General features: G+C 36.2%; 1 protein-coding gene across 3 annotated transcripts in view; it reads right to left on the bottom strand.

Annotated features, from left to right (window-relative positions):
* The window catches only part of GRIK2 (glutamate ionotropic receptor kainate type subunit 2), an 833,871-nt gene that overhangs the window by 472,275 nt on the left and 338,454 nt on the right, over positions 1-23,142 (bottom strand). For all 3 annotated transcript variants that reach the window (XM_069077158.1, XM_069077159.1, XM_069077157.1), the window contains 3 exons: positions 13,613-13,794; positions 8,895-8,948; positions 1,385-1,558 (listed from right to left, as the gene is read on the bottom strand). In XM_069077158.1, the coding sequence (XP_068933259.1) occupies positions 1,385-1,558; positions 8,895-8,948; positions 13,613-13,794 (410 nt within the window). The remainder of the gene's footprint in view (positions 1-1,384; positions 1,559-8,894; positions 8,949-13,612; positions 13,795-23,142) is intronic.

Consider the following 23,142-nt stretch of genomic DNA (forward strand, 5'->3'; position numbering starts at 1 on the left):
CCATTATGATAATGATCTATTCAAGGTTAAGGATGAAAAGACAAATGAATGGATTATTAAAATAACTGACATTTAATTAAAATTAATTTTTATTTTGTTAGCTTCTTTTTACTATGCCTTTAGTTAAAATTTTAAAAGCCTTCCTAGTAAATTATTTCTTTATATAAGTAGAACAAAAACTCCTTTAGTGACATTTCTAAAAATAACAAATTAACCCAGGCAGATAGCATTTACTTTTAAAGTATGCTGCAATCCTAGGTCTTTTTTTCCAATTTAAAAACTGTAAGAAGCCAGAATCATTTGAGTTAGTCCTCTGAAGATAAATGCATATGTGTGATACATATAAATGTGCATGTATACATATTTATCTATTTATTTCTGTTTATTCATTTATTTATTTGGGAAACATCATTATGGGTATTAAGAAAGGTCAGAGTCTATTCCTCTACCCCTCATCTGGAGCAGCACCAATCTCATGCTTTGCAGTGCACTGAGTGGATATAACCCAAGAGGTAAAACAGATACAGCTCTCTCACTGCTGGGTTATACCAGGTCTTAATAAAAGTTCTTTAGCAAATTTTAATTTTTGCTTCTAATGTATACATGGTTATTACTTGAAAAAATGCAATTGAATAAATTTTGATGCATTTCAATTGCAATTTCTAGATTTGGACTCTTTTATATTATTAATTTTCATTTTCCAGTTGATTATTAATATTCTCTAATTGCTATGCTACTTACTCAATTGCACTGATGATACTGGCCCTAGCTTCCTGGTTAATTTTTTTAATGAATATAAATTGGTTATTTACAGTTTGCTTTCACCATGCAGACAGCCAAAATTATTCAAGTTTACAAGTATATACATCTTTACAATTAGACTATATTGTATACACACTAAATCTAGACTAGGAATGTACTTTAATTCAAGAAAATCAGACATTATTAATCATTAGTTTCAGATGAACATTAGAGAGTAGGTTGAGGGTGTGGTGATTAGGTTATGAAATACAAATGATCTGTGTCAGACATCAGAGTTATAAAAGATATTAAAGCATAGAAGTGAAAATTAAATTAATGCTTTTGCAAAATATTTTTCTTCCCTGCACCCTCCACCCCCAACACAACATGGAATTATTTTCAAGAGGGTCCTATATGATAGCATTCCATTAATATTTATAAAGCCTTTTTAAACACTTGGATAAAAATATACACTATTCATGTAAAAGTTGTCATAGATAAGATTATATTCACTTGTAGTGATTTTCATGTCATGATTATGATAAAAGAACAAGCAAAATTGACATCCCAATCCTAAGAGTTTTATAATACATCAAGTACTACACAGAAACACACAAACTAATCTATAAGTGGGTATTCATACCGTCATAAATCCATCCAGCAAACCTGAATCGGGCTTAGGAGGCGCCTGCAGTCGTTCCATTGACCACTTTTCAATAATAGACGAGACTTGACTATTTTCAGTATTTAAGATTCTGAACCCCGTCATGTTAACACCACTGTATCGGTAGGGTTCCACATCAAGAGCAAAGAGATCCTGATAGAAAGGGGGGAAAAAGAAGATGGATAAATTGAATTGTTATTTTAAACAAAAGATTCTTAACTAATATGAACTATTAACCAAAATTTAGTTATTCGAATTTTTCTTAAAGAAAAATACTGAATGTTTGCAAAGGGGGTGGACAAAGAAAGGCATATGAAATGGAGCCATACCACACCTCTGAACACCTGAAGATCAATTCACATCTGCCCCAAAGTATATGTCTTAGGAAAATTTTCCATACATGTATGTCTAGATAGATAGATATACAGAAAGACAAACAGAGAATTTTCTGGGTATACTCAATGTGATGGTCCAAAGTATATATCCTGACTAAGCTACCAATTCACAAAAGACAGGGGCTATCTGTTTAGTTCTCATATAAATCAGTTATTTCAACTAAATCAACTATTATAGGGACATATGCTATTAGGCAGAATGATGTAATGGACAGCAATGGACTTGGAATCAGGTAAAGCCTAGATTCAAATCCCTCCTCAGATATTCAGCAAGTTTCTTATTCCTTTATTTCCTTTAGTTTCCTTATTTATAAATTAGAAGGGTTAAATCCAATGACCTCTCAGGTTCCTTCCTCCTCTGAATATATAATCCAATGATCCTAATACTTTACTAAATACTGTTAATATCATGGCATCAATAGGTCTAGGAACTCTGTAAGAGAATGACTATAAAACCACAGATTCGTGAGACATTAATGAATGAAAAGGTTATTGACTATCCCTTTTCCTACACACTTTGCATTTTCTACTTCTGCTACTCTTGCGCCATATGATGAGTTCAAATGCCTGTTGCCAACAGGCTTCTTTTTTTTTTCTATTGCAAATATTTTAATAAGTGTTCTCTGTAAGGCATTCAAAACACCAGTTTGTGAGGATAAACTCCATTGGAAAAAGAGAAGAAAGAACGCAGGTAGCCTTGGAGTGGAGGAATTTTCTTGATTTGGGGCAGGATCTGAGAGTCTACTGTTTTCTGCTCAGCCTTGCACTGCTTTGTAATCTTGTATTTCTCTTTTTCTGTGTCAAAAATTTCTCCTTCTTGGTGTCCAGGTTTATGTAGCCTCTTCTTGAAGTAAGCATCAGTAAGATGATTTGGAATTTTCACACCTGAAAGGTTAACCCGGCATAAGTAGCAATGACAAATTTCTGATGGGTCCTTCCCAGAGGAACACGGTTGATGGTCAGAGGTCCAGTCACCATTAGCAAGCCACTAGCCAGTTGCTTCAGGAAAACCACTCGCTTGCCCCTGTGGTGGCCAGTGAGCATGATCAGAACAGTACCTGGCTTGATGATAGCTCAAAGTTTCCTCACATGCTGGCTAAAGGGCTTTTTGCCATGACTTAGTAGCTTTCCAGGCACATCCTCAGTAGGGTAATACCTAGGCATTTTGCGAATCTTTACCTCTCGAGTTCCTCCATTCTTATCACCACCAACAGGCTTTGAGATAGTAGTAGCAGGCTTTTTCTTTCTTCTTTCTTTCAATCCGGGTTTTTGAGGCAGCATATTTCCATTTGTACATGGCTCTCCCGGAATACATTGCAGACCTGGAGTATCAACCAATCCCTCAGGCCAGAACTGGGTTCCAACTACAATGCTTTCAAGGCTTTTTGACCATGCCAGCTACATCTTCCTTTTTGTTCTCTATTTTTTTTTTCCTTTTTGACCTTCTTTTCCCTGAGTGGCTTTCTGTCCTCCATCTTGAGACACGGGAAAGAGCCATCCCATGTTACTAACAAATGGGTGTCACCAAAGAGACGAGTCCTGGTGTCCCAACCAATCCTTGAAATTTTCAATCAGATCTCTAGCCTCCATGTAGCACTTTAGCCCCTTGCCCAAGACCAAAACTAGATACATTTTCCTGTCTTGGTATTCATGTTTCTTGGGCTAGCAATAAGCACTGTCCTATTCCATTGATGTCTTAACTCCAACCATAAAATCTGGGGACTGGTGAGATCAAAATATAAGAAAGCCAAAAATCTAAATCCTGACAATAGCATTTTGATATTGCTGTTTTTCAGACTCCTAAAAATGAACAGAAGCCTATTCCCAGAACCTATAGGTGCTGTTGGGAAGCAGAACATGAAACTAGGATGCTAGCATGAAGATAAGGATGGGAACTGGAACCAGTTAGGCTGGACTAGGTCACAGACAGGATCATGGACAGAATCAATGGCACATGAGGTCAGCCAGTACAGTCTTCAGTATAAGTAGCAAGAATGGTTGGGAACTTAAGCCAGCTTGGATAAGTGTCAAAGTAGGTGGTTGATAGAGATAGTAGTCAAATAAAAAGGTATCTGAAAGGAGGTATTCTGTAAATAAGTTAAATTTAAAATCATCCGTATACACACACACACACACACACATATATATATATGTATGTATGTATATATACATATATACATACATATACATATCGTAAACCATGTCAGATTTCCTATATGCTTCATTGTTCTCTTCTGCTCTACAATTAAGGTACAACTTAGGTAATTTACTTGACTCATTTAAAAATTCATTCTAATAACAACTGGAGGTACAGACATACATTATGAATAATGCTACCAAAAAATGTTTCAGAGCACTCAAAATATCACCTAAAAGAAGAAATTAAGAGAAATTTTTGCATGCCCAGTTACAAATATGGACTATGCTTTATCATTTTCTAGTTTTAAATATGAAAACATAGCTAAATCTATATAGTACTTTAAGGTTTGCAAAGCACTTTGCAAATTGAACAGATGAGATGGTAAACATTATATGATAAGTGCATTATCTTATCATATCCAGTTGTTATTTCCATTCAGATGTCATATTTGCAATACACATGGACTTCAGTTTCCTCAGACAGATGACAGCAGATGGAGTGCTGGATAAGCAGGCAGGAATATCTGAATTCAAATCTTCAGATACTCACTAGCTTTATGACCCTGTATAACTTAGACTCATTTTTCTCATCTATACAATAGGTCTGATAATAGCCCCTGCTCCACCCCAGGTTATAAGAATAAAATAAGATAACATTTATAAGCACTTTAAAAACTAAATTTCTATTTAAATGCTAACTCTTGTTATCTGTGAAGCGAAGAAGTTAGATTGGATCTCTAAGATCCTACATAATTCTAAAATTATAGAATCTAAAAATAAATCTAATTATTTAATTAATAAATTTGTGTTTGTAAAAAATAATAAATATAAGTTAAAAACTCACTTCATTAATTATCTAAGAAATTGTTTTAATTATCACTATATAATTTGTTACTACTGACTTTCCAAGTTAAGTAATGTTATTAAAAACAAATCTGATATGTTTATACTCTGTTGGGTTTAAAAATGATTAATAAATCAAATCTGAAATTCTGAAAGATGGTTCACTTTGCTGTAAGATCAAAGCTCTTCTAGCCTTTTTATTGTACAAAGCTCTTTTTCTTTGATATCAGTCACCAACCTATTCATGTCATTTTGAATGCAATAAGAAAACTACAAATTATAGCAATAAACCCATCAATATTTATTGAGTATATAGGATATATAAAGCATTGCCTGAAGGGTGTGGAAGATACAAAGAAGGTAAGACATGGTCCTTGTCTTTTAAGAGTTTACAATCTCACTGGGCAGTATGACAGGTACACATATACAAAATATACATATATTACATATACTACACATATACTTGTACAAAATACAAGACTCTGGTATGATAAGCACTGTGTAAGAAGACTGAATAATAAACTCTATCAGCTCAGAGAAAGGAGAAAACATTGTGAGCTGGGGTAGTAAGACAAGGCTTCAGATAAAAGAGGCAAAATTTGAACTGAATCTGAAAGCATTGGTGGAATTTTATTTTATATTACAGGCTTGAGTAAAGGCCTGGCAGTAGGAACAGCTAATGCAATTCAAAGAACAGGGAACAAAACAGTTTAGATGGAGAAGGTTTATGCAGGAGAGTAGCAAGAAACAAACCAGACAAGATAAACTGAAGTTAGACTCTATAGGGTCTTAAATACTACAGAGTTGGGGTTTTTCTCCTGTAGATCAAAAGTGCCAGTGGTTTCTTAATATAAAGTATCTTTTGATCTTTGGTGTTGGTGTGGTGTTGCTAATAAAGACAATTCACTGATCACTGGAGGACTAGAAGTCCACTATGTTCTTTCTCCCATAAGCACAAGATTATTACATCAAATTGCTTATATATCTACTAGGTCAGGTTTCAAGATTTACTGGTTGCTAGCTATTGATTAGGAAGAATTTATCTAGGCAATGGGAGACAGAGAAGGTTTTTTTGGAGTGGAGAGTAGCATGATAAAGATGAAAGAATTACAGGGAGGAAAGAGAATGGAGGCAAGGAAGCCAATTAAAGAGAATTACAATAATATAGGCAAAATGTAATGAGAACTTGAAGTAGTGTGGTATTCGTTGAAACTAAAAAGGGACAGATCTTAAAGACAGTTTGAAGAAAGAATTGACATAATTTAGTGACATCACTGAGTGTGGGGTGGGAATGAGAACATGATAAAGTAGGAATAAGTGATGACTCAGATGTTTTGAACCTCAATGACTAGGAGAACCACTGACATACATACAATACAGGCATACTTTGGAGATAATTCAGGTTCAGTTCCAGACCACCACAATAAAGCAAATATTGCAATAAAGTGAGTCACGTGGCTTTTTTTTGTTTCCCAGTGCATATAAAAGTTATGTTTACACTATACTGTAGTCTATTAAGTATGCAATAGTATTATGTCTAAATATACATGTATATATATACCTTAATTAAAAAACACTATTGATTTAAAAAAATCATAATCATCATCTAAGCCTCTAGCAAACTGTAATCTGTTTGCTGGTGGAGGGTCTTGCCTCAGTGTTGATGGCTGATGACTGCTCAGGACGATGGTTGCAGAAAGTTGAGGTGGCTGTAGCAATTTCTTAAAACAACAATTAAGTTTGCTGCATCAATTTATTCTTCCTTTCTCTTGCACTTAGAGGCCATTTAGGGTTATTAACTGTCCTAATTTCAATATTGTTATGTCTCAAAGAATAGGGAGGCCTGAGGAATGGGAAACAGATGGGGGAATGGCTGGTTGGTGAGGCAGTCAGAACACACATAACATCAATTAAGTTTGCCTTCCTATATGGATGTGATTTGTGGTGCCCCACAACAATTACAATTACAATCAAATTCTTCTTTCACAACATAACTAATGTGGAAATATGTTTAATAGGATTGTACATGATAGCTGATATCAGATTGCATGCCATTTTATGGAAGGGGGAAACTTAGAACTCAAAATTTTATAAAAGTGAATGTTGAAAACTAAAACTAAATTCTTTTTAAAATAGTAATATCAAACATCACTGACCACAGATCACTACAACAGATATAACAATAATGAAAAAATTTGAAATACTGTGAGAATTACCAAGATGTGAAACAGAGACACAATGTGAGTAGCTGTTGGGAAAATGGTGCCAATAGACTTGTTTGGTGCAGGTTTGCCACAACCTTTCAATATGTAAAACAAACAAACAAATAAAAAAGCCCATGATAACTGCAAAGGTCAATAAAGCAAAATGCAATAAAACAAAGTATACCTATAAATCATGAGGAGAAGCTACTTCAGAAGGAAAGTGATTCATTTAGTTGGACAAGGACTTATTAAGGACCACTATGTATGTGACACTGTGAAAGGTGCTGGGGACACAAATACGAACTAGAACAATGGTCACTGTTCCAAAAAGAGCTTTAGTTTTAGGCATCAAGAGTCTGAAGTAAAAATGTCCAGAAGGCCCTTGAAAATATGGAAATGGAAACTAAAAGAAAGGTAAGAGCTATAGACAAAATCTGGAGAGTTTTTTCTCATGGATGTGATAGTTGAAAATGTGAGAATAAATGAGTTCTTTAAGACTGAGAACCTAAAGAGAGAAGAACAGAGAACAAAAGACTGAACCTTGTGAAATGCCAACATTGTCATGGCAGGAAGAAAAGAGGGGTGAGCAAAAGAGGCAGAGAGCACATAGTTATAGGAGGAAAATCTATATTGTACAATATCATGGAAACCAAAGGTAGGAAGGCTTTAAAGAAAGAAGTGGTTGCCGGTGTCAGAAGCTTTACAGAGGTCAAAAAGGATGAGTGAGGAAAAATCCTTTAAAGCTGGTACATAGAAGGCCATGGAAGACTAGCTTCCATAATTTCAATAGAGCACTGAGCTAGATACCAGATTGCAACAGGTGAAGGAGGGAAGAAGCAGCAGTAGTGAGGAAGTAGAGATTTCTAAACCTAACTGAATTTCTAACTACTCATTCAAGAAATTTAGTTATGAAACCATGATGACAAATCCCACTAAGTATAACTTTTAAAGCACATTGTAAAATGGGGTTAAAAATTGCAAATAACCTTGAGTACTGATTCAAATAGCTTCATGTCAGTAGGATATAAGAAAGTGCAAAATATGACTGAGTTGAGATTCAATCTAACAGTCTTATTCAATCTTATTAGTCTTAAAGGATTTTTTTTTTGCTCACAGACAAAGAGATCTTTAAGATGGTTTCTGCTGAAACTTTTCTCAAGTATTACTCACAGAAATAGGAAAATACAGTTGCCTAACCAAGGTTTTCTACGCAAATGTTATTACAAATTACAGTGGAAGCCTGAGAGTGATTTTAAAGTAGCAACCAGCAGGCAACTGCTGTCAGGTTGTCTTTAATGCAGTTTTTAACCTCTGGTACTTCGAAGCAAAATATACTGTGAAGCAAGTGACTTAATGTGAGTCCCTCCTCTGGATACTTTGTTAATCTGATCAAGTCCTTGTAAAGAAAAACACTCTAGCTTCTTGTGTTTTTATGTTCCCATGGACTCCATGAATCAGCGATACAGAGTTCGTTCCTTGTTGCACTGAATATTCCTATTTCAGCAGTAATGAAAGAATGAATGGATGTATATTTTAAAGGTATCCATTTATCAGAGTAGCACTTCAGCAAAAACAGCAACAACAATTTGTGTCCCAATGGCCCAGCAAAATAAACAAATACAATAAATGTATTCACTGGGAATTATAATCTGCAATGCTATTATTTTAAAATCAGTAGTTTACCATTAAAATTTATAAGTTTCCCCTGATGCTACTTGATATCACTAACTCTTAATTTTTCATTTAAAAAAAAGACAAAATTTTACTATAAAAAATACCATGTGTCATATTTCTTATTTTATTTGAAAGGCTATTTCTCATGATCAAATTATAACAATGAATGTTACTGCTAGTTAAACTAAAGAAAGAGCTTTTGCCATCATCTTTCTGGTTTAATAAAATACTTACCAATGTAGTAAAGATATAATGATAATACTCAGTCATCATTCCCATAGCTAATGCCTAAGAGAGAAACAAAAATTTAATTACTGAAAGGTCACACAATATGGAAGTGTGTGGTTTATGACAAGTAAGAACAAAACAGTTAATTCAACTGGAATCCAATCTACTATTTTTGAGTTGCACTAAAATCAGGTTAAGCAAATCATTTATCAGCAGTTAAACAAGATTAATAACTATTAAAGGAATTAATGAACCAGATCATCTGGTAGAAAGATTACTATTAGAATGTTGGCTGTTTTAAGTCTATAGCTTTACATATTAATGAAGTCATTATGATGCCACCCAAACCCTGAAATCAGGATGTCTTAGTTCATTATATTTTAATGTCTTCATAAAAAAATAAAATAATAAAACCTCTAAATAAAGAACAACTTTTTTTTTTTTTGCTTTTTGTAGGAGGGAAGGCAGGGCAGTTGGGGTTAAGTGACTTGCCCAAGGTCACACAATTAGGAAGTGTTAAGTGTCTTAAGTCCAAATTTGAACTCAGGTGCTCCTGATTCCAGGGCCAGTGCTCTATTTATTGTACCACCTAGCCAACCCTGAAGAGCACCATTTCATTTAGAAAAGTAGTGTTATACAATTTTTTTAAGGGCCAGAAAAACAAAAAAGCCCTCATGTTGAGCCATTTAACATTTCCTTAGCAGTAATGGAGCAGATCCAATTTCACTATCATTATTCAAAAAGGACAGATAATTAAAAGCAGGGTCTCCAGTCTTCTTAATTGCTAAGTAGTGAATTGTTATGTTTTAATTCCACATTCTTAAAATTCTCACGAATTAGTTGAAGTATCCACAACAAAAGGAAACCATGTCTTTTCCTCATTTGGTATATTCCTTACAAATACTTAAGGAGTATTTTCCCAAAGGTATTCATTTTAGCTGCTAATGATTACTAAATTCATTTTTGCATGTAGGGAAGACATCATGAAATGGAAACAGGTGCTTTCACAAGGGACTGGTACATTTCTGCAAGATCATTATCTCTCTATTCTCATCTGTTGAACAGTTTCCACAATACCATTGCCAAAAACAACTTACCTTATTATTGGAAGGGCAAGAGGACTCCATTTTCCCATTAACTAATGAGAAAAGATAAAGCCCATGCTTTGACTATGTGGGATGTGTGGTTTGGGAGAGGAAATATTTAGAGGGATTCTAGATGGGAAGCGAGGGTATTTTGTGTATGGAGTAGAAGGAAATGTTTTCTAGGGGCTAATGAAAAATGGTGCTGAGAGAAGGGAGGAGCAAAGACATTTATGTGCCAATAACCTACTGATTCCATGACTAAATCTCTAGGAAACAAATTGTAGTATGGATAGTGACTATAAATTCGTCGAGCATTTTGCTTTTCAAACATTAGAGCAAAATTAACAAGATCAAGTGTTTAGAGCTGCATGTTTGACTGGATACATGTTATGTTGCTGTCAAAGCTGTTGGGAAAAAAAACTCAAATGATGGTAATTAGTTGGTGCTAAAATCTATGTATATAAGCTAGTTTTAGATAATACACAAGCTTGTACTAGAGACTACCCTCTTAGTATAACTGGGCAAGGACATTTAGTTTACTTTATAAAAGGTTCTACATTAAATTTAAAAATGCAAGAGGAAAAAATATTCTCACAAATGTAAACACTTGTATCAGAGAATTTGGGGGAATTATCATACCTAAGTAAATAAGTGGACAAGAATTGACTGGTTAGTATGTGAAGGGGAGATAAAATGGCAGAAAAGCTTAATTTAAATATTCATTGAAAAAATGCAGGATAAGTAAAAACTGACTGACACAGTAAGAGATACAATGGTACTATCATCTCAGATGCTTTTTTGTATGAATAATACTGATAATATAAATATTGTTTTTTTCATTTGCATACTCAAATTCATATTCATATGACCCTGGGCAAGTCATTTAATTCAGATACTTTTCAGGCAATAGCCTAGGAATTTTCTAGAATATATTAGCTGGGCTGTGATCTGTGTTGGTGGAGGGATTTCCTACATCAGTAGTATTTTATATGAATGAAACTACATATCATTTGTGATTCATATATATTTGTAATTTCAATTTGAATAAAATGAAAACTGGGCTTAAGTTGAGAAAAAAGAGAAACACTCATTTTATAAGGTAATCATATCATGACTTTTTTTTTCCTGTGTATATTGAGGGGAGACAAACTGGACCAACCTACAGTATATAGAAATCTGTACAAAATAATGGGTCCTGTAGCAACTAGAAAATTATGGGGATAAGGATTAGAGCTGTGATTTCAATGACATATCAAATTCCTGATGAGGAAATGCCCTTTAACAATGTAGGTCAGCATCTTCTCTGCAACTTAACAGGCTCAGAGAGTTGCCTAGAGCCCTAAGAGATTGTTAAGGATCATGCAGGCAGGATATATCAGAAGTAGAACATGATATTCAATATAAAAGGGGAATTCAACATATTGGTCTGATTGACCAAAAGATAGCAGACCCTGAAATGGTTGTCACAAGGATAACTTCTACCCCTGGGTGACCAAGTCATTCAAAATACTGTAAGCCACAAGGAGGAGGAACGAACAAGCCTAGAAATTGCTAGCAGGGCACCAGCCCATCACTGTTACAGATTTTGCTGATCATCCTACCTTACCCCTTGACCCTTACCACTACTCTGGATGGCAAAGTAGCTCATCACCACAAAAATAGGTGGGAACTTCTGGGTCTAATACTATGTGGCCAATTATGTGGCAGCATATTACCCTATCTTAAGGTTAACTATTTCAAGTCACGTGGGATTAATTAACACAAATAAGCAAGTAAGATTGTTCCTCATGAGGATAAATAGCAAACAAGGGCCAAGAAATGTAGTTCTTAGGGTCTGGGATAGTGTTTGAGAAGTCCATAGGACATTTGGGACTGAGGTCAAAGGTTTAACTTAATAGATTCTTATTGGATCAGTAGGGTCTTGTGGAGACAGTCCTTATGCTATCTACCTGAGGGTTTCATAGTCCTTTTGCTGCATGCATGGGGACTTCTACTGCCTTTAACCTGAAGCAGCTCAGGTTTCCCTGCTCAGCCTCACCCTGACTGATCAACCTTCCCTGGTCCCTAGCCAGTCATCCTTGCAGTCAGTCTCCTCTGCCAGTAGAACTATGGCTCAGAGAGATTCAGTAAATAGTGCAAAAGCCACACAGGCACTAAGTGGCAGAGCTTGGATTCAAATCCAGATCCTCTGACTCAAAATAAAGTGTTCTTTCTGAGATACCATGAGGCCTCTCAGAAAGGTGACTTGTTATCCTTTTGGCTGCTGGGGTCCCCTCAAGGTTGGTTAAGGACCTTCACACATAATCCTCAATTATCAAATGCAATAAAGTCAACATTTGATCTTAAAGAGAATGTTTCATTGGCCAAAAATCTTAATGTATAATGAACAGGGGCATACATAACTGAAACTTCCAGCCTCACAGAAGAAGTGCCTATCTTTATGCTACTGGAAATCCTCAGAGTCAAGAAAATAAATACTGATAGACTTTACTGCATGCAAATAGATAAGAAGATGCCTCCAATTCATTCTAAAGAATTGTCCATTAATGTCACATTCAAAAAGGATTGGAAAAACAATATTGTAAAGGTAACATCAGAAATGGGAAGGGGGCACAGAAATAAGGCAACTACTCCATTAGATATTACAAAATATCTTTAGACTATACCATACTATTTTGCATATATATGTGCAATTTTGCATATATGTACTATATATACATACATATCAGGTTCAACACACATGTAAATATGTCTATATAAATATATCTATCCTTAGGTATCTATTAATATATTGTTTTTTGTTTTCAAAAGAGTCAGTGTGCCTTTTGGCACACAAAGGCTATGTGCTTTTGGACCTCAATTCCCTTGTCTGTATAATAAGGTGAGGCTAGATCACAGGTTCTTAACTCATAACAGGGGTCTGGTGTCAGGACAATTCACCCTCATGTGATCTTATATAAAAATCATGTCGATGCCTTCTTAGAGAAGATTGTTGTTACATAGGTATTAGTGTGGTACAATGGTTAGAATGCTGGATTTGGAATCAGAAGACCTGGATTTGAATTCCCACCTCTCCTTACTACATGACCTGGGATGATTATTAAATCAAGAAACATTTATTAAGCATCAACTATTTACTAAATATCTATTTTTAAGGCACAGGGTAAGTCAGCAAAACCTCTCTAAGCTTCAGTTTTCTCATCTGTCAAATAAGGGCATTGAACTAGGATGACCTTTAAGATCACTTCTAATGCTAAATCTGATTTTATGACTTTGTTCACACACAGTATATAGTGCACAAAAACTACCTTTCCACAATACTTGCTTCCCTAGAGAAAAACAAAGCACTCTCAGTGCATGCCATGCATATTTACAAACAATATTATAGCTTTTTGAAAAGTATATTGATTAACATTTAAAAATTCAACAAATATTTAAAATTTTATATAAAGGAAAATTAAATGGACAATAATTATCATATCATCTGTTATAAAAATATCTCAAGCTGATTTGACTGATTTTTCTGCTTTACTGGTGAAAACAGCTGTTGACCATTTGAAAGTGAAACCACCCTTCAACTCCAACATTTAATCTATTAAGTATAATTGAACCTTGCCATTTAATCAAGTCAGTGATTACCTGTTTCAGAATGCCTGCTGCCATTTCATGGCTGCAGTCAAAGATTACGTGAAACTCCTTGCCTCTTTTCATCTCCTTTAGTAAAGGTTTTGCATCTTTTGTGTCAGCAGGCAACTGACGTATTTTCAACCGCAAATTGTACCTTGATGGAGCTTTGATGAGTTCTTGCAAACGAATGAGGCCTTTAATGAAAAAAGAATATTATAAAAACAATGATAAAAGGTAGTTCTTATTAAGACATACACTCTTTTTGTGTGATCATGAATTTATATACAATGATATAGCCATATTCTAATATGACAATAATATTATGGTTACAACACATTATAACCATATTATTATGATATAACTATTGCTGGTCACATTCAATAGATGCAAGTTCCTAATTCTGTGTTGTTGTATATTTTTTCTTTTATATTAATCAACAGGAATAAATCTAATTTTGGAATTACTTTCAGTGAAATGACCTAATCTATTTGTTATGTTGTCCTAAAATTATATCTGTTTAATAAGTATGATCTTTTAAAAAACATTAAATTAATATTATCCCAAACTAATTCTTCCTGTTTCTGGATAATCTGTCAGATTTCAACACAGTTTAAATTGTTTACAACACTGTAACATCTACATACATAAAGATAATATGTTAATTTTGTTTAATTCTTTAAAACCTTAATTCCTTAAAACATAAAAAACTTTAAAAATAGAACAGTACAGTGGAGAAAATGAAATAAATCCAGTCATATTGCTGCTTACCATCAAATTCAGAGTTTTTTTATTCTAATAATTTCTGCATAGGATTCTAAATACACAAGTTTTAGTTTATATCAGTGTGATATTCTACAATATAATGTACAAATCACTAATCTGTGACAAACCAAAATTAACATTATATTATTTAACTCTTTTTTAATAAAGACAGAATAAAATCAGATCCAGTTATTTTATATTCTGAGCCTAAAATAATTTTTGATAGATATTAATAGTGCTTATATGAAGTACATTGGAGAGATACAAAGAAAATCCCCCCCTCCACAAAAGGCATGCAGAAGGCAGCTAAATATATAAATAAATACATAAATGTTTATAGCCTTATCACAGTGTCATAAATTCCAAATTATGGGACCCTCACAAAAGGTCCTACTTATCTGTTATTTCATTTTAATTCCAAGAGGAGTTGATATTTAATAAGTTTTATTTTTCAAAACAAAATGTATGAATCGTCCTGATAATTTGTCAGTAAGAGGAAGAGATCATGAAAAATGTTACTAAATGGTTTCTAATTTCACCCTCTTGATCAGCTTCCTTTGAACAAATAATTAGGTTGGTTTACATTATCTAATTTAGGATGGTTGAGGTTACAGTGCCAAATTCTTTGAATTTTCATTAATTCAATTAAGAGTAACCATAGCTTCCCAGAGCTACAGTTATTAAGTACAATGAAATGAGAGCAGTAACAGCCAGTTCCCCTAAATAAAGTTTAAGTTGTTAGGAAAACTTTTGATTCAAAACTTTTAGTTATTAACCTGTATCACTTGTGTCCTATTGTTAAATGAATGAATATATAAATGAATGGATTAATGAATGAAAGAAATGAAAAAGCATTTGTTATGTGCTTAATATATGCTTTGCACATAATAGGAAATTAGAGACATTCTCTGCTTTCAAGGAGCTCACATTGTAATAGGAAAAACAATATACAAGTTTCAACCCACAAGTCACTTAGAAAGAAGCTGTGGTTCTTTTGATACATCAGCAAAGCAGATGGTAATATATATCCTTATAATCTCTACTAATAAAATAATATTCCTTTTTTTATTTTGAACCATTAACAGTTGCAAGGACTTTGATGTTGAGAGCTTCCTTTTTTGGGTTTTTAGTAGCTGCAGTTGCTGAGGAGGCAGATGGTATATCTAAAGAAGTTGCTTCCTGGGATTGTGTCTCTGAAGGTTGAAACAGAAGCAGGGTTGGTGGTCTGAGAGGGTAGGGCAGATTCTGGTATTCCTGAGATTCTTGGGCTTAACTGCCCATCATTGTCAGTAGTCAGTGGTTGGTGGCAAGGAAGTTAGATACCTTCTCCACAGGGATTGCTTCCCTCAGTGATGGCTATGGAGGGGCAGACTGGAAACATGGCCAGTAATCTAGGAGATACTGCTATTCCAAAGGATCTTAAATTCAGGGTCTTTAAATGCCTTTATTTGTGTCTGAGGGAAAATGGTGGTTGAGATGGTGGCAGTGTTTTGACTTTCTTAGCACAAAGCACCTCAGGATGACCAAAAACTTCTGTGAGTGTACAAGGTATACTTGTATGACTAGCTATGCAATGGAACTGAACCGAATTGGGGGTGAAAGGAATTAAGTACAAATCTTGTATCTTCTCAGTCTTACTTGTGTAACTACAAAGCTTTGCCGTCAGCTTAGCTTCTCTCAGATTCTGTTCCTGATGCCTCCTTAGTTCAACTTTTTCCTTCTCTTCTCTTTTTCGACTCTTCTCCTGCCAATTTCTTTCAATTTCAGATTTTTTTTCTGGCTTCTAATACCTGAAATCAGTGACTTCTCTCTAATTTAAGATGTGGAATTCAACAACTCCACATTTGTGCCATGATGACCCCAGTAGTACTTTTATGATCTTTCCACAGTCTGCAGTTATTTAAAATATGATTCTCAATTGTAACCTTCAAAACTCTAAAAAGTGTCACATTCAAACAAGCTGATGGAGCACAATGCCTGGAAGCCATCATTAACTTAGTCATTGTTCTGTCTTCAAAGGGGTGCTCTCATTATATTCATCTGAAGAGTAATTCCATATATGATCCACAGAAGAGTTGATGGCTTTGAATTCTAAAAGACTTTTCCTTCTTAAGTTAATTTTCTCATTTTTTACATAAATGTTCTTTTTTTGCCCTTTTCAAGAAGCAAAGTATTCACAGACCAAAGGGGCAGTAAGTTACACACACACACACACACACACACACACACACACACACACACACACACACTCATACACGCACACACACATGCTTTTCTGATTTTTGAGAAGGTAAATTTTATCCATATATTAGTAATTAAAGCTATCCAGTATTTGAATTAAAAGCAGAATTTTTAGATGTCATACTTTATTGTATAAATGAATGGTGAAGGATTGACATGGAAAGAAAATGAATCATAGAATTTTGAGTTAGGAGGCATCTCAAAGGTCAAGTAGTACAATTTCTGCCATAAAGATGATTCCTCTCTAGAACATGACTAATGCCTTCTCAGCCAACCTCTTTCCAAAAAGCTAAAATAATCAGAAACTCTGAACACTCCCTAAGGCACCTCAGGATTTAGTCAGCTCATCTTGTTAGACAACTATTGATAATAGGGAGTTCTATCTTCTGTTGAACCAAACTCTGACTCCTTCTTCCTTCTACCCCTTAGTAAAAGTTTCCCTTCAGAAGCCAAGCAAAACAATTTAACTAACATGATACCCTTCCAGAATCATGGAATTTTAGACCTTTTATTCTAGGAGTCCTAATCTAGTCTTGAGCCCTTCATAAGAATTAAGTCCTGGGGGGCGGAGCCAAGGTGGCAGAGTAGAAGCACAACCTTCCCGCAGCTCCAGCTTCCACCCTCCCCAATCCATGTAAAAAGGGGACTCTAAACAAACTTTGGAGCTGCAGAACCCACAAAATGACACAGAGAAGCTAACCTCCCGCTGAGGGCAGCCCGGCAGGAATACAGCACAGCAGCACTCTGGGACCTGAGCCCAGTTCCCCCCCCCCCCCTTTAACCCCAGGGCAGGCCTGACCAGCCTCCAGCCAGAGGGACGCCAGATCAGCAGCAGCTGTGGCCATTTCCAGATTTATCAACACATAGACACAAAGGACAAAGTGAGAGGCCAGTGAAGTCTGGACTTTGAGACCAGTAAGTGGGAGTACCTGGCTTTTACCCCCAGGATGAAAAGCCACTGAGATGCAGTACAGCCAGCCAGCATCACATGGTGGCTTCAGCTCCTGGCCTGCAGAGTGTAGGGGGATCAAGCACTAGTCTGAGGGGTAATCACTCTTGCTTTAACCTGCTTGGATCTGGATTGCAGTCTAGTGTGGAGGTTCTGGGGTGTGTGTCCAGCTTGCCAGAACATGTAGAGACCTCAGAGAGGGCACCCGTCTAATACCTCCAGCAGCTGAGAAAACCCCAGCGTTTGGGACGAAAGCTCCCCTGTATGGTGGCAGAGTTCTACTGTGGCAAAAAGCCCATAAGTCAAGTAATTGAGTGACAAAATGAGCAGGCAAAGGAAACAAAGCAGACAGAAGATTTCAACATTACACTCCTATTTTGGGGACAAAAAGGAGCAAAGCATGGAACAGGAGGAAAGCATTGAAGTCAGAACTCCTGCACTAAAAGCTTCAAAGGAAAATACAAGCTGGTCACAGGCCATAGAGGACCTTAAGAAAGATTTTGAAAACCAAATAAGAGAAGTGGAGGAAAAATTGGGAAGAGAAATGAGAACAATGCAAGAAAATTATGAAATGAGAGTCAACAGCCTGACTGAGGAAAATAATACCTTACAAAACAGACTGACTCAAATGGCAAAGGAGGCCCAAAAAGGCAGTGAGGAGAAGAATGTCTTGAAAATCCAAATTTGCCTGACAGAAAAAGAATCTCAAAAACTCAATGAGGAGAATCATTGCTTCAGAATTAGACTGGAGCAAATGGAAGCTATTGACTTTATGAGAAATCAAGATGCTGTTAAACAGATCCAAACAAATGAAAGAATAGAAGGCAATGTGAAATATCTCATGGGAAAAAACCACTGACCTGGAAAATAGATCCAGGAGAGATAATTTAAAAATTATTGGACTGCCTGAAAGCCATGACCAAAGCAAGAACCTAGAAATCATCCTCCAGGAAATTTTCAAAGAAAACTGCCTTGGTGTTTTAGTACCAGAGGGCAAAATAGAGGTTGAAAGAATCCACCCATCACCTACAGTAAAAGATCCCAAAAAGAAACCTCCTAGGAATATTATAGCCAGGTTCCAGAATTCCCAGATTAAGGAAAGAATATTACAAGGAGCCAGGAAGAAACAATTTGAATATTGTGGAAACACAATCAGGATAACCCAGGATCTGGCAGCTTCTACACTGAGGGATCGAAGGGCTTGGAATATGATATTCTGGAGGGCAAAGGAGCTCGGATTAAAGCCAAGAGTCACCTACCCAGCAAAGCTGAATATCATGTTTCAGGGGAAAATATGGTCATTCAGTGGAATAGAGGACTTTCAAGCATTCTTGCTGAAAAAAAAACAGAGTTGAATAGAAAATTTGACGTTCAGATACAAGAAGCAAGAGAAGCATGAGAAGGTAAACAGGGAAAAGGAATCATAAGGAACTTATCAAAGTTGAACCATTAACATTCCTACATGGAAAAAACAATAATTGTAACTTATGAAACTTTTCTCAGTAGCTGAAGGGATTAGAAATATATATACATATATATATATATATATTTGTCTATATATGAGGGTATATGGGCATATGAATACATCTGTGAATGTGTGTATATATGTTTACAGGTATACATAGATAGAGGGCACAGGTCCAATTTAACAGGAAGGAATGATACCAAAAAGGTGAAATTAAGAGGTGAGAGGAATATAATGAGAGGAGATGGGGAGAGACAGATTGGGGTAGACTGTCTCATACAGAAGAGGCAAGGGAAAATGGTTGTGGTGGAAGGGAAGAATGGGAAGGCAAAGGGGAATGGGTCAACCTTTTTCCCATTGAATTTGGCTTGAGGAGGGAGTGAAGTGCACACTGGATGAGGTATCTCACCCTCCAGGAGAAGGGGGGGGGGGAGGGGAAGGAGAAGGGGGGATGATAGAAGGGAGGGTAGGCTCGGGGGGGGGAGGGAGGTTGGAAGCACTCACTTTCGAAAATAGATGGGATCAAAGTGGAGAATAGAGTGGGTGGGAGGTGGGACGGGAGGGAGGGAAGTGTAGTCAGTCTTTTACAATGTATCTACTATGTTATTGTTTTGCATTAGCAACACATGTGCAACCTGTACTGAACTGCGTATTTTCCCAGTAGGGGTGGATGACGGGGAAGGAGGGGAATGAATCTGGAATTGAAAGTTTTGAAATCAAATATTCAAATATGTATATATGTGTGTGTGTATGTATATATATATATATATATATATATATATATATACTATTATTAATACCATCTTGCATATATTTGGGAAGTGGGATCTGCAGGCACTGAGGCATAGAGATCCACTGGAGAAGTGGAAAGGGATGTGGGGGAAATTGTGGGAGAGAGCAGATTGGAGGAGGGGATATCCTGTGGGACTGCTTTGGGGAGGTTGGTGGGGGAGAAATGGGGAGAATATTTTTAACTCAAAATCTGGCGGAGACAGATGATGGAACTCAGAAGTTAATAAAGCATTAAAAAAAAGAATTAAGTCCTTCCTAGTTCAATCCTTCTCTTTTTCAGGTTAGATAAGCACAAGTTTCTTCAACTGACCTTCACAAACATGGTTTTGTTATCTCCTGATTCATTCCCCCTTACTCCCTCCTGACAAAAAAAAATAATAATTTTATTATTATTAAAGGCTTTAGTAATGGCCACATTCAGGGTGAGTAGCTAGCAATATGCAATAAAAATTTCTTTAAAATAATAACTACTGATAAAAATAAATAGTCCTCTTAATAGATATTGAAATTAATATTTCAATTGACTCGAAAATTTATATTGTTTCAAGACAAAGTTCAAGATTAGCTTTCACATACTCAAGAGGAATATTTCAGATTTGATATATATTCTAGTCCCGTAAATAGTTTGAGCTGATGGCTCATTGGGTCATATGGTACAACAAATATTTTCTCATTCCATTCACATTTATGACTGTCAAGATATTAGGAAACACCATGTTTTTCAGAGCTAAGATCCAGAAAGCAAGCTGTGCCCTGAGCCTAGCATAACAACAATCCTTTGTGCTTACCCTCTGGATGATCTCACCCTCTGGCAAACTCACATAATTATTACATTGCTTTGACCAGCAACAGGTATCCTCTGAGTTCAGACAAATTTGGACAAGTACCTGTGTTCCAGTCATGAAACCCTGCTATGGATCAAACTTTCTTTGTTGCTATTCCCCCTCATTGTGAGGGCCACAGTTCAATGCTTAGCCACTGATATAAATATTGAAAACTCCCCACACTGCCTCAGGTCTCCCCACAAGGGCCAGTGCCCTGAGCACATGTGTCCTTGCTCATAAGCCATTTCCCACACTTTGAAGTGAGATTTCTGTTTGATTCCTGACTCTCCTGTCTCTAGCCTGCTCTGTTCAGCTCCAACCATCCACATGTTAGAGGTGGGTTCAGTAGAGTTGACATGATATATATGCTTGTTGACATTAATGTGGCATATTTTAATTTGCTATGCCCTCTGGGGAATTAAATTGAAAAAATGAAAAAACAAACAAATAAAAAACCTGCTAGAAGGAGTTGTCACCTCATATTTGAGAATCCGAATTTTCTTGTCTTCATTCATTCAGTCATACAGGCATGCATGCATTCATTCAGTCAACAAACATTGCTGCACCTACTCTATGATTATGACATTATTTTGTGGGCATACTTAAACTGCCTTGAAACTTTGTAAGAAAAAATGTTCTTTATTATAATTTGCGGCCATGGAGAAAAAAAACTCACCAAATCAGAACAAATTCAATAGCATTTAAAGTATTTGTTTTGCCAGGAAAGGATAAAACACATTTTGGTTTCTTCATTCTGTATGTACCATGTATTATCTGTTTGATTTAGAAATAATGCTACTTCATGTATCTCCATCTTGATCTGAGAGAGAGAAGACTAAGACACTATGCACATAAAGAAGTTTGAATCACAATTGTTCAGTTCTGGCTTTTAATCGCTTCTGTATATGGCACTTAAAATCTGTCCTCACTCACCTGACATCTCATTTTTCATATTATATTACGAGCTCCCCTTGCTACACATCAGGTTAGATAATACACTACTGGCAGTCATTCCCTAGTACCAAGATACTCTCTTTTTCAGGATTCCATAGTTAAGAAAAATAGAAAACTGAAAGGTTTTATGAAAAAGCCACAAAGAATAAAAATTTATATATATAACCTGAGGAAAAGTTAAAGGAGTTGAAATATTGAAATAATTTGTTCTATAATAATAGTTAGGATTAACATAGCATTATATATAGCATAATTAATTATATATATATAGCATTATATATATGTGTGTGTGTGTATATACATATATATATATATATAATATAAATATAAAACTTAACATAGATCAGGCAGGACACTAAGTGCTTCAAAATTGTTATCTCATTTTATCCTCATATCAATTCTGGGAGATAGATACAATTATTATGCTCATCTCATAGATGAAGAATTTGAGGCAGACAGAGGTTGAGTGACTTGACCAGGGTCACACAGCTAGGAGGTATCTGTAATTCTGTATTTGAACTCAGGTCTTCCCACCTCCAAACCCATTACCCTAGTCACTGTGTTACCTAGCTGCCCTTTCAATTAATGTAGAATAATTATATATAATACAGAAGATTATAGCAAGATATTCTCCTATTTGAGGGGAAGAGTCAAGATGGTGAAGTAGAAACAGGACCTCCAAGCAGCTCCGTCTCCCACCTTCCCCAATCCATGTAAAAGGGAACTCTGAACAAAATTTGGAGTTCCTGAATCCAAAAAATGACACAGAGAAGCTACACCTCCTGCTGAGGACAGCCTAGCAGGCCAGCAGGAATTGGCCAGTGCAGAGCTCTGGGAGCCGAGTCCAGCTCCACGCCAAGGTTTTAGCCCCAGGGCAGGCCTGACCAGCCACTGGCTGGAGGGATTCCAGTTTACTAGCAACTATGGCAGTCCAGAATTATCAACACATAGATGCTAAGGACAAAGTGAGAGGTCACTGCAGTGACTTTGGGACTCAGTAGTTGGGAGTGTGTCGGGTTTTGACCCAGGGGCAAGAAGCCTCTGAGGGCTGCAGTGCAGCCATGTGGCAGCTTCAGCTCCTGGCCTGCAGAGTATAGGGGGAACAAATGAACAGTCTGAGTGGTAATCGCTCTTGCTTTAACCTGCTTGGATCTGAATTGCCATCTAGGGTGGAGGTCCTAGGTTGTGTGACCAATATGGAGGCTTCAGAGAGGGCACCCAACTAATACCTCAGGCAGCTGAGAAAACCCCAGCATTTGGGACAAAAGCTTCCCTGTCTGGTGGCAGAGTCCTACTGTGGCAAAAAGCCCAGGGGTCAAGTGACTGAGTGGCAACATGCCCAGGCAAAGGAAGCAAAGCAAACAGAAGAATCCAACATTAGACTCCTATTTTAGGGACAAAAAGGATCAAAGCATGGAACAGGAGGAAGATAGTGAAGTCAGAACTCCTGCACCAAAAGCTTCAAAGGAAAATACAAGCTGGTTACAGGCCATAGAGGACCTTAAGAAGCAGATAAGAGAAGTGGAGGAAAAATTGGGAAGAGAAATGAGAATGA

Source organism: Petaurus breviceps, unplaced genomic scaffold (genome assembly GCF_028583685.1).
Source record: "Petaurus breviceps papuanus isolate PSGF00001 unplaced genomic scaffold, PetGlider_PUasm1.0 90977, whole genome shotgun sequence".
Classification (NCBI taxonomy): domain Eukaryota; kingdom Metazoa; phylum Chordata; class Mammalia; order Diprotodontia; family Petauridae; genus Petaurus; species Petaurus breviceps.